Consider the following 14,570-nt stretch of genomic DNA (forward strand, 5'->3'; position numbering starts at 1 on the left):
TAGATTACCTGTAGTTTGGCCAGGACGCTCTTGAAAAAGAGACTTCAAATCTCAATGAGCCCTTCCAGGTTAAATAAAAGTTTTAAAAAAGAAAAAAAAGAAAGACATTTACTGGATTAATTAAAATCAAGAGTATGGATATAATAAAAAATAATTAGTCATCAAGTGCATGTTATAGTTGGATATGTATGGAAGATAATCCAATCATATTAAGATATTGGAGATGTGATAGAAAATATAGAATTAGCTTGTAGTCACATGTTTTCTAATTTATGTTCTATTCAAGTTTTATGAGAAAAGCAGGCACAGACACTTCTTTGAAACACGTCTGGAAAGTTTATTGACACAATCGTCCGACTCACATTTAACAGAGCTCACAAACAGATCACTTGGAAACTAGTTTTCAAATAAAGACAGGTTTGCAAAGTATCTTAAACAATGGATGAGTCACAACATAGAACATATATTCTTCTATATCATGGAAAATAGGAGCAATCGTGTTTGACCTAGCCTATGTTACATTTCTATGTGTAGCGTTCTGATCGACCCCTGAACTCTGTCTAAATGATGGCCGAGGAGATTACGATGTAGCGTTTTATTTTTTAGCTTGTCTTCTATTGGTCCCGAAGTTCACTAACTAGGACGGCGTGAACGATCAACTCAAACAACAAAAAGACAGAAAATAAAGTATATTTCCCAGGTGATACCTGTCTAGTGATATCTGAAGAAGGGGTTTTCTAAAATGGAGGATAGTAGAAGAAGAAAGAAAACACCCAAGTACAGTAGGATCTGAGATCAAAACACTTCAATGGAAGATAGATACAATACAGGGTCGACAAACAATCAGGAGAGAAACCAAAAATGTTTTTGGGGGTAAATTGGTATCACACTGCAACTGGTTAGTGTTATAGTTAGGGCCCTGATTTTTCCAGGTCACTAGGTCAGGAACAATTCTGGGCCCTAGTCATAGTATCTGTGTGGAGGGCTGAACTTTAAGCCACTGAGTACTGACATGAGTCAGACCACTTCAATTAATCCTGTATGTAACTCAATAAATATGATAGGCAGCAATTTAGGTGCCTTGTTTTTTTTTGCATGATAATTAACTTTTACGTTATTATAAGTTGTCAATGTACGGTATGCCATTTATGACATGACCGTATGTCCAATGACTATTGTTTACATTAGTGGTTGTGGGTTAAATTCCTTGGAAAAAGGTCCAGTAAAAAAAAAAACGGTAAAAAAACAACGTTTCAAGCAATACGTGAGTTTAGCACAGACATTGCAAATTACGAGGTGGATTAACACATTTATTTTTTATTGGATTTCGGATTTCATCGGACACTTAGTATCAGCACAATTTTTACTGCGATAGAATATGCCAGAGATTACCTATAGACTAGACCATTTAAAAAGTACAATCAGGATTCTTATAAAGTGACATTTAACATTGCCATACAACGACGGGCTTTAAATTTATACTTGGTAAGAGCTATAAAAACAAACCTGGTTTGGACTCGAAAGGAGGCATAAACAACAACATAAAAATTACAAAAAAATTCAGCGTCTGAATATTCAGAGTTTGTAAAATTATTAATCTGTGCTTGTCTTTTACCCAAAGCAACGAGGTGTTATGATTGTATACTGCAGGGAGTCCCAGGTATTGGTGGAAGGTACAAGATAATATCGTTCCTGGCTTTAGGATACACCGTAGAAGTAGAAATAGCTGATTATTTCATGGTTTCAATCAACCAGAAAACAAACATTACAATCATGACTATCAATCGGGAAAAAAAGCTGACAAAATATGTTTTTTCTCTCTTGATACTACCAACCACACCAATAAAACTATTTGCCTCATTTTAAAACATAAATTAACATTCAAAATGTGAATTAACACTCAAGCAGTAGCGTATAAATATCATAAAAACACAAAGTTCTGTTTGTGAGTGTAAAGAGGATGTATACGAAACATCTGTCAGTATTTGCCCCAAACAGAGAGCTGGCAAATACTGTCGCAGCATTACATTCCAGATTCATTTGTCGATTATCTATTAATTACACCAAGATGCAAGATAAACGTGTTTTAAAAAAGCCTTTTCAGCTCTCGGCAGAAAGCTATGACATATAGCTCCAGTACACACAAGTGCGAGGGGAATTTCAACGGGATATATGACACATTCTGACCATAAAGGGGAAAAGTCTAACTTTTACAAAATCACATTTTCAGGTAGTCTTGCATTGACGTCAATGGGAGACTGAGTGATAATTTGACTTAAGTGTAAATTAGGATTCGCCCCAAAGTGATAAAAGTCATATGGGGTAAGTGACAGCTCGTGTAACCGACTGTATATCAAATTGTAACATTGAGGAACTCCCATCTCCCTCTCATAACCCTACATTAATGTGTGTAACTGTGAAGGGTATTTGTTGCTGGTGGAGGCACTATGCAGATGTTAGAATAGTACCGTGATAGGGTTAGGGTTGTGTACATATTACTGACTGTCTGCGATGCAAATGACCGCTGACCAGTAAGTATTTTGAGTTATAAAAATAAGTTAGGGTCAACTCAGTTTTGTTTCATGTGCTTTTAATCCTCTGAGTTTCTGAAGTCCTGTTTCTGAAGCTTTTCTTCTGACACACAACATCGTATTTGGTATTTAGTAAGGGGTCTTGGTGAAAAAAGAATGGATAGAAACAAAGCATTATTAATCACACATCCGTTGGTAACAAATTAACTGTTCATAAATTAAGGCAGGGAGCTGTGTCGGATCGACGTTGAACGCTATTACCATGACAACAATCACAGTGCATTGGGCTGGTGTTTGCGTAAACTGTCACCATTTTTGGGGCGTTAACAGTTGGACCTGAGGAACACCCAATAAATGTACTTTCACTTCCTGCTTCCAGTCACATGATGTGGGTACAAATTCTGGGATTGGATTGGGAGCTGAGGCTGCCAGTGACATTGTTTTGATGGCTGTTTAAATTTATTGTGTAAAATAATATGTATCCTCTCCTTTCTTGATGGGGCATTTCCGAGAGCGCAGTACTGACTCCAGTGCAACATACAACACTGCAGAGCAAGCAGATAGCTAGCTAGCGCAACAGGACAGCTACGACCAATGAATGTGCTATAGAACTACCACACAAACACATTTGGTTGAGAATATATGACTTACTGTATAGGAGCAAGAGGTGATCCAGCACTCCTTCACACGTCATATACTTACGTCCCTGTACTTCACAACCTTATACAACTGTAGTCATCTTCCTATTGATGAATCCTATGACTACTACAGAAATGCATCCCTTTCCGGTCACAACCCTTGAGCAACAAATAAGTCCTCTCTTTTCCTCTGCAGTTTGCCTAAGTAACACACAGACAGAAGTTGTGCCATACTGAGACGTTATGTTAATAAAAAACTATCTCTAGACAAGGGTAGTCATTTTGCCTGTTTTTTTTTTTTTTTTACAGACAAAGTCGAGTCAAGTTAAGAAGCAAATGTTGGAACTTAAGAGTCCTTCTCCTCTTCAACATAAATAGATCATCTCAAGACCAAAAACGTTGAATTGAAACCACCTGGTTTGCTTCCATGCAAACGAGCAAACGAGCGGCAGTCGTCTGGAAGTGGCTTAAACAACCAAATAATAAGTATTTTCACGTCTTCTCTTTCCTCAAAGTCTGAAACTTCCTGAATCCTTGGAGAGTAAGAAGAATGAAAACTTCTAGTTGAGAGAGGAAGTTCTCGACGCGGCTTCAAAAGCCGTCACACACTGCGTCAGAGAGGGAAAGTGGAAATGTAAGAGACCTTTGCAGTGCAGGTCTACTAACTGTACCAGCCAACAAAAAATGGGTATTTGAAACAAAAACCAAGATTCTTCCTCAATATCCATCACACAAAAATACCAGAGTGAACTGTCCATTGTCCATTTCCCTGATCTTAAAGGTTTATCAAAGTCTTTCCCCAACGTCGTCCTCCTCTCCCCATTAACTTATGCCTCTGGCCCTCAGTTTCGAGGCCCTTGGCTTCAAAGGTCCCTACGTGCTACGGTAGGTCTTAATGATGTCTTTGATTTGTCTCCTGCAGATGGGGCAGCAGGCGTTGGACATTTTCTTGAGTTTGACGCCGCAGGTGTAGCAGAGACACATGTGACCGCAGGCGTAGATGACCGTGTCCACGTGATTCTCGTAGCAGATGGAACACTCATCGCCTGTCGGCCACCCGGGCCCTCTCCCGCTGCCTGATGGGAAGGTGGGCGACTTGGGGAGGCTGACGGGCGAGCTGGGGGTCGTTCCTGTTAGGGGGGAGGTAGTGACGGAGGGAGGGAAGGAGGGAGAGGGAGAAAAAGAGAGAGCATTTGTTAGGGGTGTCAGTAATCAATAGACTAATGAAAGAACATTCTGCATGTACACTATCGGTCAAAAGCTTTAGAACACCTACCCATCTTTCTTAGTTTTTACTATTTTCTACATTGTAGAATAATGAAGACATCATAACTATGAAATAACATTTATGGAATCATGTAGTATCCAAAAAAGTGTTAGACAAATCAAAATATGTTTTATATTTGTGATTCTTCAAATAGCCATGCTTTGCCTTGGTGACAGCTTTGCACACTCTTGGCATTCTCTAAACCAGCTTCACTTGGAATGCTTTTCCAACAGTCTTGAAGGAGTTCCCACATATGCTGAGCACTTTTGCCTGCTTTTCCTTCACTCTGCGGTCCGACTCATCCCAAACCATCTCAATCGGGTTGAGGTCGGGGGATTGTGGAGGTCAGGTCATCTGATGCAGCACTCCATCACTCTCCTTCTTGGTAAAATAGCCCTTACACAACCTGGAGGTGTGTTGGGTCATTGTCCTGTTGAAAAACAAACTATAGTCCCAGTAAGGCGGCAGGTAGCCTAGTGGTTAGAGTGTTGGGCCAGTAACCAAAAGGTTACTGCTAGATCAAATCCCTGAGCTGACAATGTAAACATCTGTCGTTCTACCCCTGAACAAGGCAGTTAACCCATTGTTCCTAGGCCTTCATTGTAAATAAGAATTTGTTCTTAACTGACTTGCCTAGTTAAATAAAGGGAAAAAAAGGAAAAGCCACATGGGATGGAAATACACATATGGAGATCATCCATTCACTCACAAAAACACAGCGTTTGGAACCATAAATCTTAAATTTGGACTCCAGACGAAAGGACAAATATCCACCGATGTCCGTTGCGTGTGTTTCTTGGCCCAAGCAAGTCTCTTCTTCTTATTGGTGTCCTTTAGTGGTGGTTTCGTTGCAGCATTTCGACCACGAAGGCCTGATTCATACAATCTCCTCTGAACAGTTGATGTTGCCGTGTCTGTTACTTGAAGTCTGTGAAGCATTTATTTGTCTGCAATTTCAGAGGCTGGTAACTCTAATGAACTTATCCTCTGCAGCAGAGGTAACTCTGGGTCTTCCATTCCTGTGGCAGTCCTCATGAGAGCCAGTTTCATCATAGCACTTGATGGTTTTTGCGACTGCTCTTGAAGAAACTATGTTCAAAGTTCTTGAAATGTTCCGTATTGACTGACCTTCATGTCTTAAAGTAATGATGGACTGTCGTTTCTCTTTGAGCTGTTCTTGACATAATATGGACTTGATCTTTTACCAAATAAGGCTATCTTCTGTATACTACCCTTACCTTGTCACAACACAACTGATTGGCTCAAACACATTAAGAAGGAAAGACATTCCACAAATTCATTTTGAAGAAGGCACACCTGTTAATTGAAATGCATTCCAGGTATCTACCTCATGAAGCTGATTGAGAAAATGCCAAGAGTGTGCAAAGCTGTCACCAAGGCAAAGGGTGGCTATTTGAAGAATCTCACAAATAAAATATTTTTTGATTTGTTTAACACTTTTTTGGTTACTACATGATTCCATATGTGTTATTTCATAGTTTTGATATCTTCAATTTTATTCTACAATGTAGAAAATAGATAAAAAGGAAGAAAACCCCTTGAATGAGTAGGTGTTCTAAAGCTTTTGACCGGTAGTGTATGAACTGATGTAATGGATCTAATCTACAGTGTTGATCAATACATTCCTTACAATAAATACAGTACAAACCCATTTTACTACTGTTGTTCTACTATGAAGGCAGCCTCACATTACGTAACTACAACAGTAGACGAGACATTGCGTCCTCTCGCTGCACAGCACCGAACACCGAACAGACTCACCACCCAGGACATCTGCTACCTAGTGTCCCCTCTCCTCTCTTAACCCCCTGCAGTGGGTTTGATAGTTTGATTAATAGAGTGGCTCTGAAAGGTACAGACCTCCCGCAGAGCCACCACAGTAGGCACCGGAGCAGGGGCCTCCCAGGCCTCCGTTAAGGACAGGGTCGGAGCTTCCACTACCCAGGGCCAGGGCTAGGGTGCTGGGGGTGTGGGTGGAGGAGGAGGGAGAGCTGGGGATAGAGGGAGCCCGCGCCGGCTGGTCCCCGAGATGTGTGGAACCTGGAGCCAGAGAACAGACAGAGAGAAAAGAGATGGTTATGAAAGCATATAGAGGTCAAATAAAGCCACCTCAAATAGAGCCACCCAAACTATAGTCCCCTCAATATAGCCACCTCAAATATAGGCACCTCAACTATAGCCACCTCAATATAGCCACCTCAAATAGAGCCACCCGAACTATAGTCACCTCAATATAGCCACCTCAACTATAGGCACCTCAACTATAGGCACCTCAACTATAGGCACCTCAATATAGCCACCTCAACTATAGCCACTTCAAATATAGGCACCTCAACTATAGTCACCTCAACTATAGGCACCTCAACTATAGTCACCTCAACTATAGGCACCTCAACTATAGGCACCTCAACTATAGGCACCTCAATATAGCCACCTCAACTATAGCCACTTCAAATATAGGCACCTCAACTATAGGCACCTCAACTATAGGCACCTCAACTATAGGCACCTCAACTATAGGCACCTCAACTATAGTCACCTCAATATAGCCACCTCAACTATAGTCACCTCAACTATAGTCACCTCAACTATAGCCACCTCAAATATAGTCACCTCAATATAGCCACCTCAACTATAGTCACCTCAATATAGCCACCTCAACTATGCCACCTCAACTATAGCCACCTCAACTATAGCCACCTCAACTATAGGCACCTCAACTATAGGCACCTCAACTATAGGCACCTCAACTATAGTCACCTCAACTATAGGCACCTCAACTATAGCCACCTCAACTATAGCCACCTCAAATAGAGCCACCTCAAATAGAGCCACCTCAAATATAGTCACCTCAACTATAGCCACCTCAAATATAGTCACCTCAATATAACCACCTCAACTATAGTCACCTCAATATAGCCACCTCAACTATAACCACCTCAACTATAGTCACCTCAATATAGCCACCTCAACTATAGCCACCTCAACTATAGCCACCTCAACTATAGCCACCTCAATTATAGCAACCTCAAATATAGCCATCTCAATTATAGCAACCTCAAATATAGCCACCTCAACTATAGCCACCTCAACTATAGCCACCTCAACTATAGCCACCTCAACTATAGCCACCTCAACTATAGCCACCTCAAATATAGCCACCTCAAATATAGGCACCTCAACTATAGCCACCTCAAATATGGGCATTTCAAATATAGCCACCTCAATTATAGCAACCTCAAATATAGCCACCTCAACTATAGGCACCTCAACTATAGGCACCTCAACTATAGGCACCTCAACTATAGGCACCTCAACGATAGCCACCTCAACGATAGCCACCTCAACGATAGCCACCTTAACTATAGCCACCTCAAATATAGGCACCTTTAGTACTGTAAGTGGACTATCCAGTAGGTTCTACATTGAAGAATGATCCTATATCATAAAGAACCGAGAGAAAGAAAGATTATTATTACTATTTTGATGTATTTATTTTATTTATATTAATTTAAAAAAAGTCTCAGGTAATATTTATTATATATATATTTATTCAATATAATATTTATCTCATATATATATATAAAAAATCCCCCCGTTCTCTAATCACCATTACAATACTTTGTATTTTATTTTATTGTTATTCTTGGTGTCATTTTCTCAACTGGTTTTAGCAACAGTGGCCTTGTTCATTCATGCTAATAAAGCTTATCTGAATCTGAAAGAAGAGTTGGTATGTTATGAAGACATAGGCCTACAAAGATCAGAGGGGGTTTTGTCTAAGTGTGCTATACAGTTACTATACAGTACATTGGTAGACAGATGAATGATTACTGTTACTAGTCTGTTCAACCTCTCTTTCGTATCGTCTGAGATTCCTAAAGATTGGAAAGCGGCCGTGGTCGCAAACTGTTACAGACCTATATTCATCCTGCCCTGTCTTTCTGAAGTCTTCGAAAGCCAAGTGAACAAACAGATCATCGACCATCTCGAATCCCACCGTACCTTCTCCGCTATGCAATCCGGATTTCAAGCTGGTCACTGGTGCACCTCAGCCATGCTCAAGGTCCTAAATGATATCATAACTACCATCGATAAAAAACAGTAGTGTGCAGCCGTCTTCATCGACCTGGCCAAGGCTTTCGACTCTGTCAATCACTGTATACTTATCGGCAGACTCAACAGCTTTGGTTTCTCTAATGACTGCCTCGCCTGGTTCACTAACTACTTTGCAGATAGAGTTCAGTGTGTCAAATCGGAGGGCCTGTTGTCTGGACCTCTGGCAGTCTCTATGGGGGTGACACAGGGTTCAATTCTTGGGCCGACTCTTTTCTCTGTATATATCAATGATGTCGCTCTTGCTGCTGGTGATTCTTTGATCCACCTCTACGCAGACGACACCATTCTTTGGACACTGTGTTAACAAACCTCCAAACGAGCTTCAATGCCATACAACACTCCTTCCGTGGCCTCCAACTGCTCTTAAATGCAAGTAAAACTAAATGCATGCTCTTCAACCAATCGCTGCCTGCACGCTCCCGCCCGCCTAGCATCACTACTCTGGACGTTTCTGACTTAGAATATGTGGACAACTATAAATACCTAGGTGTCTGGCTAGACTGTAAACTCTCCTTCCAGACTCACATTAAGCATCTCCAATCCAAGGATAAATCTAGATTTGGCTTCCTATTTCGCAACAAAGCCTCCTTCACTCATGCTGCCAAAAATACCCTCGTAAAACTGACTATCCTGCCGATCCTTGACTTTGGCGATGTCATTTACAAAATAGCCTCCAAAACTCTACTCAGCAAACTGGATGTAGTCTATCACAGTGCCATCCGTTTTGTCACCAAATGTCACCAGATCCTGGCTGCCGGGCGGCTCTGGCTGCTCCTGACTGGCGGGCGGCTCTGGCTGCGCCTGACTGGCGGGCGGCTCTGGCTGCTCCTGACTGGCGGGCGGCTCTGGCTGCTCCTGACTGGCGGGCGGCTCTGGCTGCTCCTGACTGGCGGGCGGCTCTAGCGGCTCCTGACTGACGGACGGCTCTAGCGGCTCCTGACTGACGGACGGCTCTGAAGGCTCAGGACAGACGGGCGGCTTTGACGGCTCAGGACAGACGGGCAGCTCAGTCGGTGCTGGGCAGACGGGCAGTGCAGGCGCTTGGCAGGCGCTTGGCAGAAGGACAGCTCAGACGGCTTTGGGCAGACGGGCAGTGCAGGCAACGCTGGGCAGACGGACAGCGCAGACGGCGCTGGGCAGACGGCAGACTCTGGCCGGCTGAGGCGCACAGTAGGTGCATGGTGCATGGTGCATGGTGCCGGAACTGGGGGTACCGGGCTAAGGACACGCACCTCAAGGCTAGTGCGGGGAGCAGCAACAGTATGCACAGGGCTCTGGAGACGCACAGGAGGCTTGGTGCGTGGTGCCGGAACTGGTGGTACCGGGCTGGAGACACGCACCATAGGGCGAGTGCGTGGAAGAGGAACAGGGCTCTGGAGACGCACTGGAAGCCTGGTGCATGGTGTTGGCACTGGTGGTACTGGGCTGGGGCGGGGAGGTGGCGCCGGATATACCGGACCGTGCAGGCGTACTGACTCCCTTGAGCATCGAGCCTGCCCAACCATACCTGGTTGAAATTTTTGGGTTTGACTCTCAGGCTTCCAGCCTCGCTTCTGTGCTGCCTCCTAATATCGCCTCCTCTCGGCTTTCGCTGCCTCCAGCTCTTCACGAGGGAGGCGATATTCTCCCGGTGGTGCCCAAGGTCCCTTTACCGTCCAGTATTTCCTCCCAAGTCCATGAATCCTGTGTATGTTGTTCCTGCTGCTGCTTAACACGCTGCTTGGTCCTGGTATGGTGGGTAATTCTGTCACGATCGTCTTTATGTGGAAGAGAGGACCAAGGCGCAGCATGATATGAATACATCTTATTTTAATATAACGAAGACGAAAACTGAAGAACACTGACAAACTAATACAAAAACAACAAACGATCGTGAAGCTATACAAACTACGTGCACACATGCAACATAGACATAGACAATTACCCACAACCTACCTAATGCCTATGGCTGCCTAAATATGGCTCTCAATCAGAGACAACTAATGACAGCTGTCTCTAATTGAGAACCACTCCAGGCAACCATAGACATACATAAACACCTACACTGAACACAACCCCATGAAATCTACAAAAACAACTATACAATACAAACACCCTATACGAGACAAAAACACACAAACATCCCCCATGTCACACCCTGACCTAAAATAATAAAGAAAACAAAGATAACTAAGGCCAGGGCGTGACACCAAAGCCCCATATACTCCCCACCATTGCGACCTGTATGCTCTCGTTGGCGGGTCCTCACTACACATTCGCCGCCAAACCCACTGGCTCCAGGTCATCTATAAGTTTTTGCTATGTAAAGCTCCGCCTTATCTCAGCTCACTGGTCACCATAGCAACACCCACCCGTAGCACACGCTCCAGCAGGTATATTTCACTGGTCATCCCCAAAGCCAACACCTCCTTTGGTCGCCTTTCCTTACAGTTCTCGGCTGCCAATGACTGGAACGAATTGCAAAAATCACTGAAGTTGGAGACTTTTATCTCCCTCACTAACTTCAAGCATCGGCTGTCAGAGCAGCTTACCCATCGCTGCAGCTGTACACAGGCCATTTGTAAATAGCCCATCCAACCATCTACCTACCTCATCCCCATATTATTATTTAAAAAAAAATTCTGCTCTTTTGCACACCAGTATTTATACCAGTATGTATACTTGCACATCCTCATCTGCACATCTATCACTCCAGTGTTAATTGCTAAATTGTAACTACTTTGCCACTATTGGCCTATTTATTGCCTTACCTCCTTACTTCATTTGCACACACTGTATACAGATTTTTCTATTGTGTTATTGACTGTATGTTTGTTTATCCCATGTGTAACTCTGTTGTTGTTTGTGTCGCACTGCTTTGCTTTATCTTGGCCAGGTCGCAGTTGTAAATGAGAACTTGGCCTACCTGATCTTATGATCTTATGATCCTATTGAAGTGAATGGTTTTTCAATAACTTTTGGGGATTTTAGCGTGAAGTTTAGGGTGATATGTGGGGGGGTTGTCACGTTCTACTCTTTTTTTTTTTTACACCCCCTGTTTCTGTGGTGAGGGCAGGGAAACAAATGGAAATTCCAAGTCCATGTTTTTAGAAGCACATATATGGATGCCAGTGATGCCTAAGGTCATGTTTCAGAGACCCCAGCCCCAGTGTGATTAAAATGACATAATGGGTTCCAAAGTCACGGTCATGGACACATTACGAAAAGTCGGAATGCGACCCTGGCTACGTCAGACATACAGTACATGCCTGTACATCGAATGAAAGAGGATGCGTCAGAAAAATGATGTTTGAAGTATCTAAGGACGAAGTGGTTCCTTAACATTGGTTGACGGTTGGTTAGTTAAATGGTTGATAGTGATTGAGTAGTAATCATTTATATAGACTGAGCAAGATTGAGTGTCGCTGTTGATTTTATAAACGGGGATCGCCTAATCAAAAGTGATACTACACCAAAAACAAACGTCATTTTCCCCTAGACTGTATTCATGGAAGCAGACATATTGAATACACCCAGGTATTGACAGTCCAGCACTGACCCGCGGTAGTTGTGATGTGAGGCCAATTGTTTTATTTTTGGTGTAAGTAGGCACTAACAGAATGACTATTTAATGTTTAGTAAATGACTATGAAAATTGTCTGTCTTGTTGAGTGTATGTGTCATAATTAAAAAAGAAAAATGATTAAAAGCTTTGCTAATTCGCTAGGAACAATGGAAATGGCTATCGTCACCATTTCGCCCTAAAGCCACAACATCCACAAATAGGGACATCGTCAGCAACTACAGCGACAAACAAGCCACAATGAACTACAATGAACCCTTGAACATTTCAATAACATGTTATCTTAAGACCCGAGGGATGATTGTGGGTCCTAGTACCCCTGGTTGGGAACCACTGGACTAGGTGGCCATTTTGGTTCTGCGACAATGCTAACATAATGCATTAGGACCCATGTTGGCTCTAAAACTGATCTCTGTTGCCTGATGACTGACTGACACGGTGCATTACGTCATGTGATAGGCTGTACTGTACAAGTCTTGTGGAGTCTTGGAGGTTTTCTAAATGGGGCTGTATGTGCTGGTATAGTTGAATAGGAGTGTTAAGCCCTGGGCTGTTTGTTTGTGTAGAGGGTTGCTCTGGTGCCCCTAGGCTCTTGGTGCCTCAGTGTGTGTATGTCTAAGTGTGTGTGTGTGCGATGTGTGTGTGTATGTGTGTGTGTGTGTGTGTGTGTTTGTGTGGTGTGTATTTAGACGGTCATTTGTAGAATGTCTATGTATAACACACAGTCCCATAACTATCCTTAGTTCGTATGTACACACCCTTATCCTCCTTATAAACTACCACTACAACTACTACTCAGTGTCCCCCTACGATCACATTACTACTACGCCGACAGGTCCCCCTATGGACTCTAACCCAGAGGTGTGGTGGTGGTGCCGAGCCTCTCTCTGTCCTCCATCTCTCCCATTTTAATCCCCTATCTGGCATGTCCTCAGCAGCTGACCTAGGATCAGTGGAGCCCAGCCCTGATCCTCCTGTTCACTCCCAGATTAACTTAGAGAGGGACTGTGGACAGCTGTGGCGGCTCACTCCCACTGCCTCCCAAATGGCACCCTATTCCCTATGTGGTGCACTACTTTTGACTGCACTCCTTTTGACCAGAGCTCTTTGGGCCCTAGTAAAAAGTAGTGCACTATATAGGGAATAGGGTGCCATTTGGGAAACAGAGGTTTATTAAGAAGAGTATGTTTGTCCAGATCCTCTAAAGCAGTCTGCTATGGGAGGATTCTGAGGAATGTGGGCTATGTGACACTGAGACTGGGACATACTTTGACTCAACAACACTGGGTCACACACTGTCGCGGCACCTCAATGGGGTTGTGGCTTCAAAATGGCCGCTTGGCCCTACCGTCATGGCTGTGACTGAGGATGACCTTTGGACCTTAGGTCATCATAGGTCTCTACATCTTAGAAGAGGAGTGTGGGATTTCCTTCCAGGGATCTGTTTAGTGGTAGACTGATGAATATGAGGGGAAGATGGGAGGAGGAAAAGAGGAGATTGGGGTTGTAAAGTGGTTGCTTATCTTTCTACATCCATTGAGCTTTCTGAAACACGATATCCAAAGAAACTTTAAGAGCTTTGAGAGGTTTGGCGACTGTATATGGGTGGTCTTTAAGTTTGTTGTCGGCGCCATTTTCTACATTTAGGCTCTCAATTGTAATGTGTCAAATCTATATAAAGGATAGTCAATTCTGTATATATAGTTAAAGCTTCAATATGTAACTTTTTGGTCGACCTGACCAAATTCACATAGAAGTGTGATTTATAGATCTGTCATTCTGATCGAAAACAAGTCTAAGAGGTGGTAGATGTGCGATATTTCTACGCTTCCTGTGCTTTGTTTCGTTTTTTTGCGTCTATTACTCACACCAGTTTCAATCAGCTGAAAACACAATATTTTGGGGTATGGAAACAATATTTCACAGCGGTTTAAATGGTACAATGATTCTCTACACTATACATACTTGCAGGCGTGTGTAGAGTGTGTGTTAGAGACAGGGTATTATCTGGCCCGACATGAAGTGAGTTATTTTATCAGTGCTCTGGTGCTGGAAATGTTTTGTAACATCCAGGTGTTTACTGCCCTGACATCGTAACATCCCTGCTATCAGATGTTAGTACCTGTAGGGTGGTGTGAGTGTGTGTATGTGTATGTGTACACTGAGTGTACAAAACATTAAGGCCCCTTTCATAATATTGAGTTGCACCCCCCTTTGCCCTCAGAACAGCCTCAATTCGTCGGGGCATGGACTACATACAAGGTATCGAAAGCGTTCCACAGGGACGCTGGCCCATGTTGACTCCAATGCTTCCCACGGTTGTGTCAAGTTGTCTGGATGTTCTTTGGTGGACCATTCTTGATACACACGGGAAACTGTTGAGCGTGAAAACCCCAGCAACGTTGTCTCAAGGCTTGAAAAATATTATTTAA

At 43.2% G+C, this 14,570-nt stretch overlaps 1 protein-coding gene across 1 annotated transcript in view; it reads right to left on the reverse strand.

The window, feature by feature from the left end:
- Positions 1-313: 313 nt before the first annotated feature.
- Positions 314-14,570, reverse strand: part of LOC129836171 (E3 ubiquitin-protein ligase NEURL1-like) — a 71,760-nt gene continuing 57,503 nt past the window's right edge. The window contains exons 5-6 of the mRNA XM_055902022.1: positions 6,318-6,497; positions 314-4,299 (exon numbers count right to left, since the gene is read on the reverse strand). Coding sequence (XP_055757997.1) covers positions 4,043-4,299; positions 6,318-6,497 — 437 coding nt within the window. The 3' untranslated portion in view covers positions 314-4,042. The remainder of the gene's footprint in view (positions 4,300-6,317; positions 6,498-14,570) is intronic.

The sequence above is a fragment of the Salvelinus fontinalis genome, chromosome 3 (genome assembly GCF_029448725.1).
Source record: "Salvelinus fontinalis isolate EN_2023a chromosome 3, ASM2944872v1, whole genome shotgun sequence".
Taxonomy (NCBI): Eukaryota; Metazoa; Chordata; class Actinopteri; order Salmoniformes; family Salmonidae; genus Salvelinus; species Salvelinus fontinalis.